Source organism: Microtus ochrogaster, chromosome 26 (genome assembly GCF_000317375.1).
Source record: "Microtus ochrogaster isolate Prairie Vole_2 chromosome 26, MicOch1.0, whole genome shotgun sequence".
Classification (NCBI taxonomy): domain Eukaryota; kingdom Metazoa; phylum Chordata; class Mammalia; order Rodentia; family Cricetidae; genus Microtus; species Microtus ochrogaster.
The window spans coordinates 1,803,168-1,821,855 of NC_022025.1; the positions used below are offsets into that span (position 1 = coordinate 1,803,168).

The 18,688-nt window shown below is 35.3% G+C and overlaps 1 protein-coding gene across 1 annotated transcript in view; it reads left to right on the forward strand.

The window, feature by feature from the left end:
* Window positions 1–18,688, forward strand: part of Znf804b (zinc finger protein 804B) — a 552,504-nt gene that overhangs the window by 415,812 nt on the left and 118,004 nt on the right. The window contains exon 2 of the mRNA XM_005358299.3: window positions 12,406–12,549. Within this exon, the coding sequence (XP_005358356.1) occupies window positions 12,406–12,549 (144 nt within the window). The remainder of the gene's footprint in view (window positions 1–12,405; window positions 12,550–18,688) is intronic.

Sequence of the window (18,688 nt, forward strand, 5' to 3'; positions counted from 1 at the left end):
ATATATATATATATATATATATATATATATATATATCACATTCAGATCTATTAGATCTAATGCTCTGGTTTGTATTTGATATTAAACTCTGTAGAAACAAAACATAACTTAGATGTGTCAATAAAGTCATATGGGATGACAGAGTGAGGAATGATGAAAAGGGTAAAAGAGCATGTGTATGAAGATACTCATCACCTTATATAACACCTAAAATATTATCTAACTTGACAAAGTCTTCAATAGATAAGAACACTTGCTACTGAAGCATGAAGGTCTGCTTTGAATCCCTAGCATGACCATACAAAACCAGGCATGTCTGTGTACCTGTAGCACACAGGAATGGGGAGAGATAAGATGTGGAGATTGGCAGATACCAGGAGATCTCTACCAGGCAGCCTATTCCAAAGCAGTGAGCTTCTGGTTCAGTGAGAGGCTCTGTCTCAAGACAGTAAAGTAGAGGGCAATACCAGACAGCCTTCTCTGTCATCCACCTCAATCAGACCTTAAGAAATAGTTGATAAATTTACTTCTAGCCTTTGAATTTCTCTCCTGACTCATAAAATATTTAGTGCAGATTGAAAAATCGCCTCTTCAGATTACTACAAAATTCTTATATGCCTGAGCTTACCCCATGACAAGAGATTTGCACAGAGGGTCACTAGTAATTTCAGTCATAACCAGACAAAATAAAGGTAAAGATTGACTCAATGCAATATTGAGTCCCAAGGATGTAAATATAATTGATCTTCCTGTACTATCAACATTACAGTAATAAATTTAAAATAAGAGAAATTTGTGAAAGAGATGTGTCCCAAACTGCTTTAAACATATTGCTTACTATGTGTAGTAGAGTAAGATTACATGCATAAGCTTACATATATAATATTACACTATAAGATTACATATATATACATCATTATATGTATGATTACATATAAGTATCATAGGAAAGCCTTGGGTATTGATCATTTGGTTCTTCCATCTTTTGAGACAGGGTCTTTTATTTGCCTTAAACTCATGAAATACTCTTCATAGACTAACTAGTGTGCCCTGGGGGTCAACTACCTACCCCTTTAATGTTATATTGATAAACTACTCACTATTTTTTTGCTTTTACATGATGGATCTCGGTCACTGAAATTGGGTCTTTATGCTTTTTGGGGCAGGTATATCACTGATCGTGTCATCTTTCTAGTTCCACAAGCATGTTTTAACTACATAAATTGTATCTAAGGCTGAAGGGTTTACGTTTTTCACTTTCATAAGCCTAAATCTTTCCTTTGTGTGATTCGGTATTCCAGGTCCACAAACTTGAATTTTCTTCCTTCCTGTTCTTCTCTTCTACCTATCTGAAAAGGCAATGAGGTTGTATCTCTTAAGTAGATGTCTGTGTTCTCTTGCTAGCCTCCTATCTTTTCATTATCAGAGTTCTTACAATGCTTTCAAGGTAAAGTCTTTTGTTATTTGAGGAAGCAGAACGTGAAGAGGGATTCTTTTACTACAGTTTTTGCTGCTAAATCCTGAGCGAGTTAATTCTTGTTTCAATATTTAATGACATGGTGTTGCTTGTCAATGAAGATTTTCTTCTTCTATGATAGAAGAGAATTTTCTACTTAATTGTGTTTAAATGTTCCCTGCAGTTAGTGCAGAATAGAATTCTGCTGACGAATGAGGCCACTAATAAGAATAAAGTTTTCACCCAGAGTTAAAATTGAACATTTAACCTAATAGCAGCCACAGTTGGGGTCTTCTGTGGCTTCGTGGGTAGAAATAAATAATTCTGTAGAAAACAATCTTTAAGGAAAATTTGATTTTGCTATGACTAATTCAATGTGAATTCAAACGTTTTTCAAAAGCCATGAGACAAATGTCCTAGAGAAATGTTCTGGAAAAATAGCTGCATGGGGTATACAAAGGAAAAACATGAAGAAAATTGAAATTATGACATTACCCACTGGTCAGAAATAATGACTGTTTGCAATAGAGAAAAATGAAGAGTCAAAATCACTGGGCCTGCAATGTTTGCACAGCTTGTCCCTTGTTAGCACACAGCAGCTTCTGTAGCAATTTCATTACCACATGAAGATACACAGCTCTCAGGGCCTTCGTGACATCATCTTAAACCCCTGATTGAAGAGTGCATTAAGTGTCATAGAATAGTTTCAGCTAGAAGAGCCAAATCCTACACCCATAACAAAATCATACGGTAAAGAGATTCATTATCTTAGTCTTGTATGGCTTACATCGTAATTGTTTATTGCTTCTTCCCTCTTTTGATTACACACAGCACACTAAAACCCACTAAAGTTTATACTCTCCAGTGTGCTATCTTTTATAGTTTGAGACATAGTAACATCCCTACACATTGTCAAAAGTCTCTTAAAAGTGTGGATTTTTTGTTATCTTATAAAGTAATCTGGTGAAGTTACTGTTTCAACCTTCACAAACAACCAAATCTCCACTCCACTAAACTCTTTCACAGAATAGTAAAAAGACAAATATGTTAATCCATCTTAGTGGTGAATTTTTTCACCTCAAATGTTGCTCCAGAATCAGGAAGGGGTGGGTGGTTTCCTTTCTTCTACAACCAGGTTTTAACACTGAGTTCAATGCTAATGATGATGCTAAGTAACCTGCAATGCACACTCTACTGAAACCCTAAATGTAGCTTTGCAAGTAAGAAGAATAAAAGAAAGAAAAAGAGCCTCTTAAGAATGTTCTTTTCTAAAAAAGGTTGTAAAACAGAAATGTGTTATTCCTGGCAATTCAGGAATAAGGAATATAATTTTAAATATGTTGTTAAATTTATTTTGAATGTAGTTATTTGATTTGACAAAAGTTAGATAGTCTATTTCTTTCAATTTTGCATCTATATAATTGATACATTTTAATTTTCAGGAGCACAGAAATTTAAAAACCTGGTTTTCCCCACCTAGCTCTATTCTGCCCTGCTATATAGGCACAAGACAGCTTCTTTATTAATTAACCAATAAAAGCAACATATATACTGAAGGACTTCCCTCACCAGTTTACAATATTTTATTGGTCTTTATGAATGTCTCTATCTCTTAGTAAACTACTACTTTCAATATGTTTCTCTAGCTTTGACATGTTTTCTAAGCTTGATGTTAGTATTTTAAGATCTGAGACCTACCATGTCCATAAGGTATACTTCGTTCACTTCCCCAAGTTTAAAAGCAAATTATCCACTACAATGTTAGTAGTTAGAAACTTGGAATATCAAATTGAAATAACAGTACAGTGTCTTTTGTGAGCAGAATCTCCTTTAAGACATTTCTTGCTGTGATAAGTCTATCCAGATACAGCAAGCTTATTATCAGGCACCTCAGAATCCATTCATGACAGCAGTGTTTCTGTAGGCACTCACGAGCATCTGACTCTTGAATCCTTAGAATCGAGGCCATTGTCGTCATACTATCTGACTATGTAACTGCAGGACTTTCCAAGCATACTCTCTTCGTATGAGCAACACGGAAACAACTCTATTGCAATTAATATCACAGTACCTTAGAAGCAAAATGAATGGGAATTGCTTGATAATTACTGAATATTTTTAAGGAAATAGATTTGTAGTCAGTTCCCAACCAAAAGTGAACCAATGTTCAGGTTCACTTTTACTCTGAACGAGGATTTTCACCTTCTATAACTGTTGCAGTTTTTGAATTAAAAAATGGTTTGTAACTGATTTGTCCCTAGCAACTTTTTGAAAAGTAGTTACCTGACATTTTTCATTGATTTCTCTTACGTGAGAAAATGAAATGTCAGATACTATTAATTGCATTTTTACAGTAAGTAACTGTATCAGGTGTAACAGCTAAATGAAATTGTTTCCTGCCTGATGCACAATGAACATATTCCTTTAAATGTATTTAATTTAGATGAATGCAGTTATGTCTATATTCATTATAGTTCCACATATCTACGGGGTTTAATTATAGGGCGGTAATTACTACCTCTATAAATGCTATAGTGTTGCCATCAGTCTGAAGCAAAAAAAACCCATTCCCTTATCATATTCTGTATAAACACACAATACAAACTTTCCAAAATCATAGTCTCAAATATAGAAATTTTCTCTTGAATTTCAAGCAAACTTAATGTTTCTAAAAATGGTCTGTCAATATTTAAAATTGCCAACAGTTATTCTTTGTCATATGGAAAATGACAGAATGATCTCCCCATATAGCGAAGCTCATATTTTTTTCCTTCTGCTTTCCTATAGCTGTCCTGTAGATTTTTCAAGACATGGATCAGATTATTTATACATAGCAGTTGTTTTCCTTAAATTTAATGAAGAAAGAATTATTAATTTGTGATGGTTAAAGGAGTGTAAAATAACAGTAAGGATGTCTAAAAGAGTCATAAAGAATTACATGATTAACTAGCTAAAAAATAAACATTAAAGATCTAAATTTGTGTATATATCAACATATGAAGTTTTAATAAAAATTTCCTGCATGGGCTGATACATATGCATACACACACACACACACACACACACACACACACACACACACACATATATATATATAACGCACACATATATGCATAAAGACACACACATACATATGACATATATTAGAAATATACATATACACCTAAAGATAGAGTGTCCATAAACATGAATATGGGCAAGAATAGGTATGGGAAGGAATTAAAGTGGGGATTGGAGAGCAGAAAATGACACAACTATATCATAATTTCTAAAAATAGATATTATAATAAAAAAGAATCATGGAAATTATATTATCCTAATTGTCTTATAATTAGACAGACAATCATAATATAGTAATGAATCAATAACTGCTGTAATGATTATCTTAGGGTATACCTGGCATTTCCTCATTTACTTAAAAATATTTTTCTGGTAGAACTATATATTAATTTCAGAAGTGATAAAGTTGGTGGTCTTGAATTCTCATAAATCTTAACTGAGTGAATGTTAAAAATCATGCCTTTTTACTTGTAGCCATTTAGAAAGCTTTTCCAAAAATTAGCAGTTATTTATATAAGCAAGCTTGATATATTTAATTACTGCTTCATAAACAAAAATGCAGCAAGCAGGCTGGCATTTGACCAGTGACGCAGAAATTTGTCTTTCTTTCCAAATAAGAATTGAACTGATTTGCTGCCAATGTAGGTTTCCCAGAGACAATTTCACATGTTAATGTGATTGCATTCATTGTTTAGTGTGAACATCTTAAAAGAATCATTAATAAGAAGAGAAAACTCTCGCTTCATAATCTAGAAACTGGCTGACATCCATCTTCCATGAACAAAAACGGAGAGTTCTTATTTTGATCATATCTGATTTCAAATATGAAAAAATCTGAACATTACTCACAATTATGTGCAAAGGTGAGAGAGACATTGGAAGCCTGGAATCCAGATCTCTATGTTAGTCTTTGGTGCTTGTAACATTCTATTTCTTTATTATTATTATTATTATTATTATTATTATTATTATTATTATTATTATTTATTATTTATTTATTAAAGATTTCTGCCTCCTCCCCGCCACCGCCTCCCGTTTCCCTCCTCCTCCTCCAAACAACTCTCCCTCCCTCATCAGCCCAAAGAGCAGTCAGGGTTCCCTGTACTGTAGGAAGTCCAAGCCACCTCCTTCCAGGTCTAGTAAGGTGAGCATCCAAACAGCCTAGGCTCCCACAAAGCCAGTACGTGCAGTAGGATCAAAACCCAGTGCCATTGTTCTTGACTTCTCAGCAGCCATAAATAAAGGACCTTGAGCCTATAATTCGTGATCCTAGAGAAGCTAAATGAGAAGGTGAACCCAAAGAAAAACATATAGTCATCCTCCTGGATATTAACTTTCATCAGGCGAGGAAAGGAGACAGAGACAGAGTCTCACATTGGAGCACTAGACTGAAATCCCAAGGTCAGAATCAGGAGCAGAAGGAGAGAGAGCACAAGCAAGGAACTCAGGACCGCGAGGGGTGCACCCACAAACTGAGACAATGGGGATGTTCTATCGGGAACTCAACAAGGCCAGCTGGCCAGGGTCTGAAAAAGCATGGGATAAAACCGGACTTGCTGAACATAGTAACATTCTATTTCTGTGGGAATTTTAAATAGATTCCCTAATCTTTAGGATCTTCATGTTAAAACTATTGTATACATCCAAAGAGAATAGGATCCCAAAAAGCCAGTACATGCAGTAGAAACAAATTCCAGTGTCACCGTCTGTGGTCCCTCGGTCTGCCGCAGCCGCACAACTGTCAACCACATTCAGAGGGACTAGTTTGGTCCTATGCTTGTTCCTTCCCAGCCAAGCTGGAGTTGGTGAACTCCCATTAGCTCTGGTAATCTGTTTCAGTGGACGAACCCTTCATGGTCTTGGCCTCTTTGCTCATATTCTCATTCCTTCTACTCTTCAACTTTGGATGTATACCTTGCTCAGCCTAGATGTAGTTTGGAGGTCCTTGGACCTTCCACAAAGCAAAGTGCCTTACCTTCTTTTAGGATTAGACGGGGTGGGGTGGGAGGGTGTGTGGAGGGACATTGTAACTGAAATCTTTACTTGATAATTGTTCTTTTCATATCCAGTTTTACTGGGCCAGATTTAAAACCTTTCATTTTTATTTAAACAGAAAAGGAGAAATGCTGTAGGATATTTGTTTACATCGTGTGAAGATGTGCTGGCATGATTTAATAAAAAGCTGAGCAGTCAGTAGCTAGGCAGGAGAGATTAGCAAGACTTCTGGGCAGAGAGAGGAACTCAGAGGGTTACAATCTAGGGACGTGGAGGAAATCAGTGAGACATGAAGTGAGTCAGACATACAGAATGGAAGAGAGGTAAAATGTCATGTGTTGGAATGTAGATTAATAGGAGCCAGTCAGTTTAAGTTATAAGAGCTAGTTGGGAACAAGCCTAAACTAAAGGCCAAGCTTTCATAATTAGTAATAAATTCCACTGTCATTATTGGGGAGCTGATTACACTTCCCTGAATTCTTAACTTTCATTTGCTATAGCAAAAGACAGATTAATAAGGGCAATAAACAAACAGAATTTTGATGGTACATGCACTCTGCATTATAGAGAGAATCTAGACAGTAGGTTTCTAGAGTATAGCTCCAGAAGCTCTTTTCCACTTTAAGTTTAAACACCACCATCTCTGAAGTTAAGAAAGAAGTGCTTGGCCAACCTCCTTTCTAAGAACCAAAAGGCACCATGAATTTTGGAACAGAATTGATTCCTTCCCTTTAATTAAGAAACTTCAACTTGAGAGATGATGGACTGGGGAGATGGCAGGCAGAAGAGAAGGTGAAGTAGTAGACAAAGTACTTGCAACACAAACATGAGGACCTGCATTTGGGTCACCAACCATAACACAATCCATGTCCAGTGTTGAGTGGGTCAGAGACAGGACAGTCTCTAACACTTAATGGCCAGCTTGGCCAACTTTAGTGGGAGAGGGGAGGCCAGTCAGTTCCAAATTCCGTAAGAGATCCTGTCTGAAGGGAGCAACCTGCCACTTATAGAGAACCAAAATTTTCCAAGGGTCTCTATGCATAATTTCCTGTGTTTGCACACATACACACACACACACACACACACACACACAGAGAGAGAGAGAGAGAGAGAGAGAGAGAGAGAGAGATGCACTTCAACACACACAGACAGAGTCTGTAGTGATTTAAAGCCATCCTTCTTCTTTTCTGAGTATAGCAATGTAGATACACTTACAAATGAACACTTCCTTTATGAATATAAATTTCTCTTGTGAAAGGATAACATTTGGGAGGTCCTCCTCTGCCTGTGGATTCTCAAATGACAGCCTGACAAGCATGCTCACTCTAAAGATGCATTTTAATATGGGATGTCTAGGCTATGCTTTGTCATAGTCTGGAGTAGTGCTTCATGACCCCATTCTGCATTAGTGCAGCACTGTACTAAGCACAAAAAATGTAAGACTTTTCCTCACATCAATCTAGCTAGCTACTTATTATTATCACCTTAATTTATTCTGAGAACACTGAACTCCTCAGTACTTGAACTATTTTAAGGCACAGGCTGACATTTAAAGTTCTCATTTTTCAAAAGCTAAATTACTTTTCTCGTATGAATGAAATGAAATAAGTAATCATCGAAAGCATGTTTTCCATTATTCAGTTTGTAACAAGCTACAAGATGAAATGGAGGCCTAATAATTTATAAATTAGCAATATCTACATGTTTGTAACAGAGGTAGCATGCTTTGGGCAACCAATAGAGTATGTTACAGAATATTAGAATTCTTAAAGCAATGAATTGTATAATAATGAAAACTCAAATGCAAGTTCTTATTCACTATGGCTTGCATTCTCAAATCAATCAAGATATAAAACCAGCAATGAATTTGCTTTTTTAAAATTTTATAATCTGAGTTCATATTTTCAACAGTTGAATGGGGCTTTGGATATATGTGAGAACTGCCTAATTACCAGGTCATTGGAGCAGCTGTGAGCACAGACATTAATCGTACTTAAGTCAGATGACCTGAATCTAATTCCAAGCTCTGCATGACGGTCTAGGTCAACATGCTCGCATTCTTTGCTCATATGCTTAATGAAACAATCATAGATCAGAGTTCACTGCTAAAATTAAGCAAGATGAAATGTGTGCACTGTGTGCACAATGCTAGTAGATAAGACATACTCCATAGTTTTAGTGGGCGGTAATCATTGTGATAATTGTGAACATTGTGACAATTGCAGTAATTTGGTAGTAAATATTCACTCTTCTAATTAAATTCAGAACATTGTTAGAATACATGCCAGTTTACAGACACATCTACTATATGCATTTTACCATAAGCCTATTGGCATGAAAATATATACTCTCTCCTCACATTAATTATGCAAAGTAATTAATTATATAGGATAATTACCAAATTATAGAATTTCTATTGACATTACCTAGTATTTTTAAATATCTTATTAAGCAAGTGGTCATATTCACACTATAGATAATTATTCATATTCTAATGAATCATTGAGAATGATAAACAGGAAACTTTCTTTGGTATCATAATTGCTTTATGCTCTTCAGCTCAAGAACCCTCTTCTACTATAACCCACTGAACAATCTGAGTAACTATAAATCAAGAGTTGATTTCCAGCTTTTCTTATTTCATTCATTTTTATATTTTAAATGTACTGATGCCGACAATAGGGTGTAATTTTGGCTACTTTTATATATATTCTGTATCTTCAAATATATGTAAAAATTTTATAGTTTCTTTTGAAACAAAATATCGTCTTAATTTACAATCAGAGGTATTAAATCAGCAAAATTACCTTATAATTAAATTTAAAAAATACTAACTAGTGCCTGCTTACTGAATAGAGGGAGAGAAAGAGGAACAGAAAGAGACAGAGAATCAATCATTTTCTCCTTTTATCATCAATTATTCTTAATTACATTATTAAGACCACATAAGCCTCTGGCAACAGCTACGTATCATGGTCCTAACATTTGTGTTTGTTATTTTTTCATTTGTTTGTTTATTTGTATGTTTATTTTGCATAGAACAGGCTGTCCTGGAACTTGCTCTGTACATCAGTCCGGCCTCAAACTCACAGAGATCTGCCTGCCTCTGTCTCCCACGTGCTGGAATTAAAGGTGTGTGCCACCACCAGCTGACTACAATGTGTGTTTTTGCCTCATTGCTTAATAACTCTGTCATACAAATTTATAAGGAGTATAAATTTCAAGAGGCAATAAAATTTGTGAAAATCTGACACTTGGAAGTTTCCTATAAGGGACTTTTAGATGTGTGAATACGTGGTGAATGGCAGCGTGACAGTAAGGGTACATGGATGGGTAAATGGATGAGGATGGACCAGTAGAGATTATCTTCGGCTTTACTATTCATAGTGCTGTGATTCATAAGAGTGCTGAAGGTCAGTGATCATACTACATGCTTCTGTTACCCACCATCTTTCTGTACGTTTTGCTAAACTCAGCACCACATGGTTCGACAGTCTAATTTCACCCTTTAGAATAGGCCTGAGGCACACTGCGTAGGTGAGCCGCTATACCACAACTTCCTTACAAAGCAGCTTTTATTGCCTGTCTAGCTGTACATTAAGTTTTCATGTTTGCAAATATTCTTAAGGTACTTTTCTTGGTTTCTATATTTTGCCATTTTGTTCTCTTTCTTCCTCTTTCTCTTTATCTGCCAATGATTTTTTACCCTCCTGCTTCAGCTTTCTTGTTTCTAATCGCTGGTCTCCTGATTATAGGTTTATGATTTTACCTCTGGCTTGCCTGAATATACTTGAATATGAACTATGTTTGTGTGTTTTTTTTCTCCCTTCACAAAAGAATTCAAATGTTGCCTTTAGGACTTTAGTGGTGAAGAAGGTAAGCATTTATTCACAGATTCTTGGTATCTAAATAAAACAAGGCATAGGATGTATAACTTGGTCCTGTGATATTCCCAGATGAAAGCATGCCCAGTAAATACCATTTGATTTTAATTCTTAAAGACAGTCTTAAATTATTAAATCTGGAACCAAATCCATATAATATGCTAATTAAAGGAGTTTTAGAAATAGGTTAAAAAGAAATACAAGAATTAACTAGAGGAGTCTTGCTGCTGGCTAAGTTATCATCCTCTACATAGTCGAGACAAAATACATATGCGCCATACGTCAACCATGAATTTTGTTATTTACTTTTCTGCTTCATGAAATTGAAGTATTTTTAAGCAATGGACAAGTGTTAAACTCAAAGACTGTTATTCTAATGGCATAATAACTATGATTATCCTAAAGTAATTCTTAGAAAGAGAAAGTAGGAAAAATTACCATTGTAATGACTGCATGAAAATAATTGTTTCCCTTGATGCTAAGCTTACTAATTCAGGAGGATTATCAGTACTTCAAAGCTCTCCTTCTGTGTCACTTATCACCAGTGGCCACACTTGCAGGTCATTATCCTGGTTCTTAGAACAACTGGTCTTTTTGTATGCAAGCCAGAGTCTATTATTTCCTTACTGGACACAGACTATTCAGTGAGCAGCTTCTATCACATGTTAACTCTAGTGTACTCTGATTCTTTTGTTCTCCAAGAAAGATCATCCAGGCATTTGGCTTATTCCTGTCTGTTAAGGGTGCTCATGCCCTTACTCTGTGTGATCATTTGATTTATTTCTTTATATTTAGAACTTAATAAAATATCTATGGTGCGTACTAACAAGGGAGATGGCTGTGGATTATTTAGGTGAAATCTCTTTGCTTCCTTCCTTTTGGTTTGTGACATCTGTCAACACTGGATGATGTATTTATAAAATGATTATGATCCTTGTGCTAATCCACATTACCATGTATGCAATGAGAGAATTTGAGAACATTCTAAGTCAAGAATTGAGGCAGAGGGCATGAATATGTTGCCATTACCCATTAATTTAAGGAATCCATATTAAATGCATTCTTGTTTTTAAGCCATACACTCTATTGTTTAGCAATGTAGGCAAACACACCCTGAATTAATAAAATAGTTTCTTGAATTTAGTGGAGCAATAAACATATTAAAATATGTTTGATGCTAGTCAGAGACAAGTATAAATATGATGATAGCAAATTAGAAAGGAAGTATTACAACATAGTGGTGATGAATATAAAGGGGAATAGTAAATTGCTGTTGTTTCCTACCCAGGGAGTAAGGCCTAAGTTGATTTGTTCATATCTCTTTGCTGTTTACTTATTTGGGGATTTTATGTGATGTCTGTTATTATAGTCTTTATCATTATTACCATGTAAACAGTGAGATAATTTGAGGACATTTTAAGCAGACACAGAATATGTCCAAGACTATTAGAGGTAAAATATAAAAAGTTATAAATTTCATGGTTTGGAACACATGAAGTAAGTATAATAGTGGGATCTAAGAGGTGCTGAAGTTTAGAAGACACTGGGCTGGAGTTTCAGAATGCATATGCCTCAGACTTTGGCAATAGACTGAGTAGAGACATCCTTGAGAGCATTTTCAGTGTGAATTGATTGGTTGGGTAAAGGTAAGATTAGATGGAATACAAAAATGTAATGACTGTATGAGTGGAAGGAAAATAAGGTAGAGATAAACAGAAATGAACAATATGTGTTTGATCATAGGCGGGATTACAACCTGGAATGTGTGACTGAGTAATAGCCTGGCTGTAACTAACCAGAGCACTACATCTGAAGAGCCCCTATATTCACTGCTGTGTTAGCAGTGATGGTACGCTGAAAGTTACTTCCATGGGAACATGAATTTTCAGCAAATCTGGAACTTCAGCATTTCATTTTAGTCATACTAAAATTAAATGGTAACTTGGTTAATATGAAATCTGCCTCTTACCAGAGAAAAATATAACTGATTTATTTTTTCCTCTTTTAAAGGATTTTGCAGAAAAAGAGAAGTCCACAGCAAAAGCTCTGGAAGATGCAAAAGCGAACTTTTATTGTGAATTATGTGACAAGCAGTATCACAAACACCAGGAGTTTGACAATCATATCAATTCTTATGACCATGCGCATAAGCAGGTAAGCCAAAGTGGGAAAAAATTCTTTCCTCCTCCTAGATTTATAACTTCAGAGCAGAACTTCAAGGATTTAACCTTATTTATTTTCATCTAAGATACATAGGTGAGATGATTTTATGTTCATTTTCTGTGAAAGATTTTCTGTTTAAATGTTTGGTGAAGTTATTTTTTTCTTAGAAATACTATAAAGTTAGAACTGAACTTAGAGATGCCCTAAGTATAGTGAGTTACATAATATGTATACTGATGTTTACAAATAGTGAGCTTTTTAATATCTATATTACATATAGATATAGATATCAGAAACCAGTATAAGTAGTATCACATTCAAAGTAACCTAAGTAGTTAATGGTAGAACTTAAATCTCTGATTAGTACATGGGCAAAATATATGTAAATACTGCATTGATATAATCCCTCCTGATGTTTGTTTTATTTTTCTCCTTCAAGAATTATAAGGTATTTTTGTAAATATTGGATCTGAGAACACATCAGTTCAATAAATGAGCCATTTCAAAGAAAAATGTTTTAAAAGTCAAATATATAAATGCACTAGAAAAAGGCTAGTATAGGTTATTCAGTTAATTTTCTTTATAGGTCACATATGTTATTATTGTTAGATTTTTACTGGCAAAGGTATGGAGATATTGGTGACTTAGGTACTGTTATTGTTGTATTCCTGTGACCTAGAAAGAAAATTCCCATCAGCAAATGATTATTCCTAAGAATTGTAGTGGCAAATGGAGTGGGCACATTGTAATATTTGGGTAAATTTTGTGTACTCTGTATCTAAAGTATTTACTCAAATCAAATGAGATGACATCTTTTCTATGATTTGTGGGATAAATACTACATATGTGCACTTGACAAACAATACTGTTCATGATGTATCTTCTATCTTTATGCACAGAATAGATGCATGTAATTATTGTATTTACCTGGCATAGGCAAGATCAATGGCATGAATATTTCAGGGCTGTAAAGTTCAGCCCTTCAGTGTGTTATAAGCACCTTGGAATCTGTAGAGAATAATGATTAGTGGAATTGTCTTCAGTATTCTTATTTGATAACTCTAATATAGAGATCACTGGATCTTGTAGTTGAAAGAATAAAAACTTCAAACATGTATTACAGTAAATCATCTCATATTGAATTTCTGCAATATTCTTTCTTGTTTCATTATACCTCTGTGCTACCATTGCTCCGTATTGTTACACATGTTTGAAGAAAACTTCAAATAGCATGTAATATCTCAAAACATTTCATCATTCAGGGGGCTGGAGAGATGGCTCAGAGGTTAAGAGCACTGACTGCTCTTCCAGAGGACCTGAGTTCAATTCCCAGCAACCACATGATGGCTCACAACCATCTGTAATGAGATCTGGCGCCCTCTTCTGGTGTGTGGGAAGCAGAATGTTGTACACTTAATAAATAAATAAATTAAAAAATTTCATCATTCAAATAATGTTTAAAGTGTATTATTAAAATACCATTATTATTAAAATACCATTGAATTATTTTGTTTCACTAATTGTCTCATAAATTGTAAGTTCAAGTACTTTGAAATCAGTATGTAATGTATCTCCTTTTCACATGCTATAATTATTTTTAAAATTTTAATACATGGATATTTTGTTGTTCATTTAACATTTACTCTTTATAATCAGGTTCCCCGATCTGAGGCTTTTTGAAAATTTTCCTAGCATTGTGTTTTCTTTTTTTCATTAATCTTATGTGTTATTATAAAATCAGTTGTGATAGTTAGCATAGTAAATTGATAAAATTCAGATTTCTTCTATTTTTGAGGGGATATGTCAGGGGGAATACCAAGTCCTTCCATGATATCAGACCTCGGTGATATCTGAGCACTTGTTTTCATAAAACATAACACTTATGAAAAGTGGGTCCAGGTACTATGAGTTCGATCCAGGAATGAGATCTATAGCCACCAATGACCATTTGTTCATATCAGTTATTCCATTTGAAGTTTTGAAGTGATGATACAGATAATTCTCACCCTGTCTTCTTTAACGGAATGAAAGATCCTGATCAGGACAAACTTCTTATAAACACCACACTACTCTAAGGGATTTTAAACAAACAATCTTTAGGATACATGTTAACAATACTGTGGGCATTCATGCAAAGATAAGGAATAGTCTCTTAAAGAGTGGCATTTGTTCTTGAGCTGTGCTTTACCAAGGCTTGTGAATGTGTTTGTACACTTGAAATTGAACCTCCAGATGAGATCACACTGTTGACAGAAGAAATAGTTGCAATGAAGAAATAGAAGGTAATTAGTTTCCTCGTCTGAAGTGTGGCAACATGCATCATTCCCTGTAGCTTAGGATTCTCCCTAAGAAATTTCCTTTATTTCATTTTCTTCATACTCATTTATAGGTTTTCTAAGATGTTAATAGAACAGCCTGTTTTCAATCTTTTCATCACATCTATATATTCACTACCATATATTTTTAGACTTATGTGTAACTTCCCATGGCATTCACTGTTATCAAACAATTACACAGTTTTCTAATAAGCACTACTACAATGGGCACATAAAAGGATCGATTTATTTTTATAGCTTTGGGAACAAGCTGCCAATGTAGGAGACAAGCCAATGAACGTGATAGTGCATTAAATATTTTACTTATTATATACTTAGAAAATTCAAAAGAGAAATTATGAAACTGATTCTATGAAGAAGAGAGGACAAAGCATCTATTTAAAAAAAGAATGGAAGTTAATCATGTAACCAAAACCAATGCATCCTGTATTACAGAAAATCTACAGCAGGGCATAGGGGCATGTATTTGAAACTGGGTGCAAAGAAGTACAAATAACTTACAAGCTACAGAAGCCATTGTCATTCTCTTGAGGGTTTCTTTAGCTTTGAAACTATTTTATTTATATAGCATTTTCAATCTCTTTTACTCATTTCTCAATTTTGCATTCTTATTTTGTCAATTCTGTTTTTACTTTTTTAAAATATATTTTTAAAACTATCTTTTGTCATTTTACATATCAAACCCAGTTCCCACTCCCTCCCCTCCTCCCAGTCCTCCACCTTCCCCACGCCCCATCAACTCCTCATGGGAAGTCAACAAAGTCTTGCACATCACTTTGAGGCAGAACCAAGGCCCTCCCTGCTGTATCTAGGCTGAGTAAGTTCTCCCTCCATAGGAAATGGGCTCCAAAGACCATCAATACCACATTTGAGTGTGTACTCAAAAGATGCACACTCAACCACAATGACATTTGCTTAGTTGTATTCAAAGCAATATTATTCATAATAACCAGAACCTGGAAACAACCCAGATGCCCCTCAACATAAGAATGGTTAAAGAAAATAGAGTACTACTCAGTGGTTAAAAACAAAACAAAACAAAACAATGACCTCTTGAAATTTGCAGGCAAATGGGTGGAACTAAAAAAAACCTTTCTGAGTGAGGTTACCCAGACCTAGATAGATAAACATGGTATGTGGTATGTACTTACTCCTACGTGGGATACCAGCTGTAAAGCAAAGGATAACCAGCCTATAGTCCATGATCCTAGAGTAACTAGGTAACAAGGAGAGTCATTTTTCCAATTCTTATTACAGGCCATTATTGAAACTTCTTACTGAACTCCCTATGTCCAGAACTTTCCCTATTCAAAATCAGCTTATCAAATTATGATCAGATTAAATCTACCATATTCAAACAATTGTCCTTTTCCCAGACAGTCCCCAGCAGTCAGTGATTGACATTTAAAAGAGGATACACTTATTCAAAACCTCGCAATCTGGCTTTTGCCTCTATTTCCAAACCTATCTCCTGAAAATCCAGCTTTTCCCTCCAGCTTCTAAAAGACACCATATGGTTTGCAACTGCCCTTCTTGGCTCTTCCCTCTGTCTATGATGTGTCTCCACTTAATGACTTTATTTCAACTCATATTTTTGCATAATTCATTGAGATTGACAGATTCTATCTGAACTCTAAAGGAGCTAAAACTTCATGGAAAGCTAATTAAACACAAAATTTTCCAAATTCTTTTTTTCTCAAAATCAATTAAGATTTTGTTCCTGCTGCCCATTTTTGGAAAGAGCAGATTAATTAAATCTGCTGTAGACCTTGTTAGTTGTTAGTTGGCTTCCGGGATAGTGTGTAAAATATTTTGAAAATTACTTCAGTTTTAGATGAAACTGAGTTTGAAATTTTCTTTTAAATGAGAGGAAACTTTATGTTCCTAAAATGAAGCCTTCGTTAAAATAGAATATGCAAAAACAATCTCCAAATTTCAAAGCTAAATACAACCATTTGGTTCTTGCTTCATTAAGAACTCTTCTTGACAGGCCTACGTAGTGATTATGACGGTGGTGGAATCTGACTAAGAATAACTTTTGGCCTGAAGAATAGGAATGGTTGCCAACGTTTTGCTTCCATGAGGATTCAGAGGAAATTTCTTGCCTCAGCTATTCAACTTCCAGTAATATGGTCTTCTTTTTTGAGAAGTAAATCCAAAGTTAGAATCCATTCATTACTCAGCAGTAGAACAGATTAGAACTAGAAATAAAACCTTTGAATTTTCCTTTTATCTTTCTTTCATTCATTATCCTTTGATTTAAGATATTTCTGAATCTTAAATACTTCCTGTACCTAAACAGCAATATTGTGTGCCTGATTACTTCATTATAACAATGTTATTCATGGGCACAATTTCTACTATTGTGTGTGTGTGTGTGTGTGTTAAATTGTATGTATGTGTGTATATGTACCATATGAGTGCCTGGTTCCGCAGAAGGAAGTGTATAGCATCAGATGTCCTGGGACTGGATTTACAGATGTCTTTGAGCTACTGTGTAGATAATGGGGACTGAATTCAGTCCTCTGCAAAAAACAGAAAGTGCTTTTAACTGTTGGGCCATATCTTTAGCTCCTCATGAGGACATTTTTATTCTGCAGAAGTAGGTAAATATATAACTTTACCTCTAAAATGTAATGAAATTAATTAAATATATATATATAATTAAATAATTTTAAAATATAAGTTGCTGTGGTCATGGTTTCTTTTCACAGCAGTAGGACATTGACTAAGACAGCAACCATGGAGAACTCAACTCAGTAACATATACCCTGAACCTGGCATGCGATTGATGACCCATGAATACTTACGAAACTTATGAATGACTTCAAGATCTAGCTTTGTGCATTTGCAGTGCCCTCCATGAGGAGCTAACATAAGCAAGAAGTTAGCACTTGTAGTTGTGTTTTCCTAGGACTTTATTTCTCTTCTGAAAAGCTTACTTAGTCATTTCCTGTTCTTCCCCTTTCTCACCTGCTATGAATTTTGCATTTGTTATTGACAATATGGCAATTCTGTTCATGCTGGTGACACACAGCATTTTCATCACACACATTCACAGCTCTGAGACTGTCATAGGACATTAGCCCATCTTCACATACTCCTAATATAAGAGATATGTCTGCATGCAGTTTTTAAGGCAAAAGAAAATGCTAGAGTATCATCACGGCAGGAAGCATGATGGCACACAGCACAGGCAAACATGGTGCTGGAGAAGTAGCTGAGGCTTTTACCTTTGGATCTGAAGGAAACAGGAAGAGAGAGAGAGGCTACAGAAGAGGGGGAGAAAGAAATATGGGAGCCAGAGTAGTTGAGTACACCCAAGAAAATCCACAGAATCAACTAACTTGGGCTCATAAGGGCTCCCAGAGATTGACGCAACAATCAGGAAGCCTACATGGGACTGACACAGGCATCCTGCATATTCGTTACAGTTGTGTAGCTTGGTCCTCTTGGGGAACTCCTAAAAGTGGAACACTGAAGGCAGATCAAATTAATTCAGGCCAATTGGTATAATATAAAAGCAACTTTAATATAAAGGGAGCACTCACGCAACCGAAGTTCCAGCGATGCCCAGAAATAGGAGCCAGGAAGAAGAAGAAGGGGTCACCAGCGTTTGTGCACCCCAATTTATAGACATTTTCCCGAGGCCGTCCTGCCCCCAAAGGGCGGGCTCTCTCTACATCTCCCCTTTTTTGTCTAAATAAGACAGAACTAAACTAACTACAACTATAAACAATAATAACAAATAATAAATGTAACAAACAATATTGAGAACAAAAGTTTTACCAGAC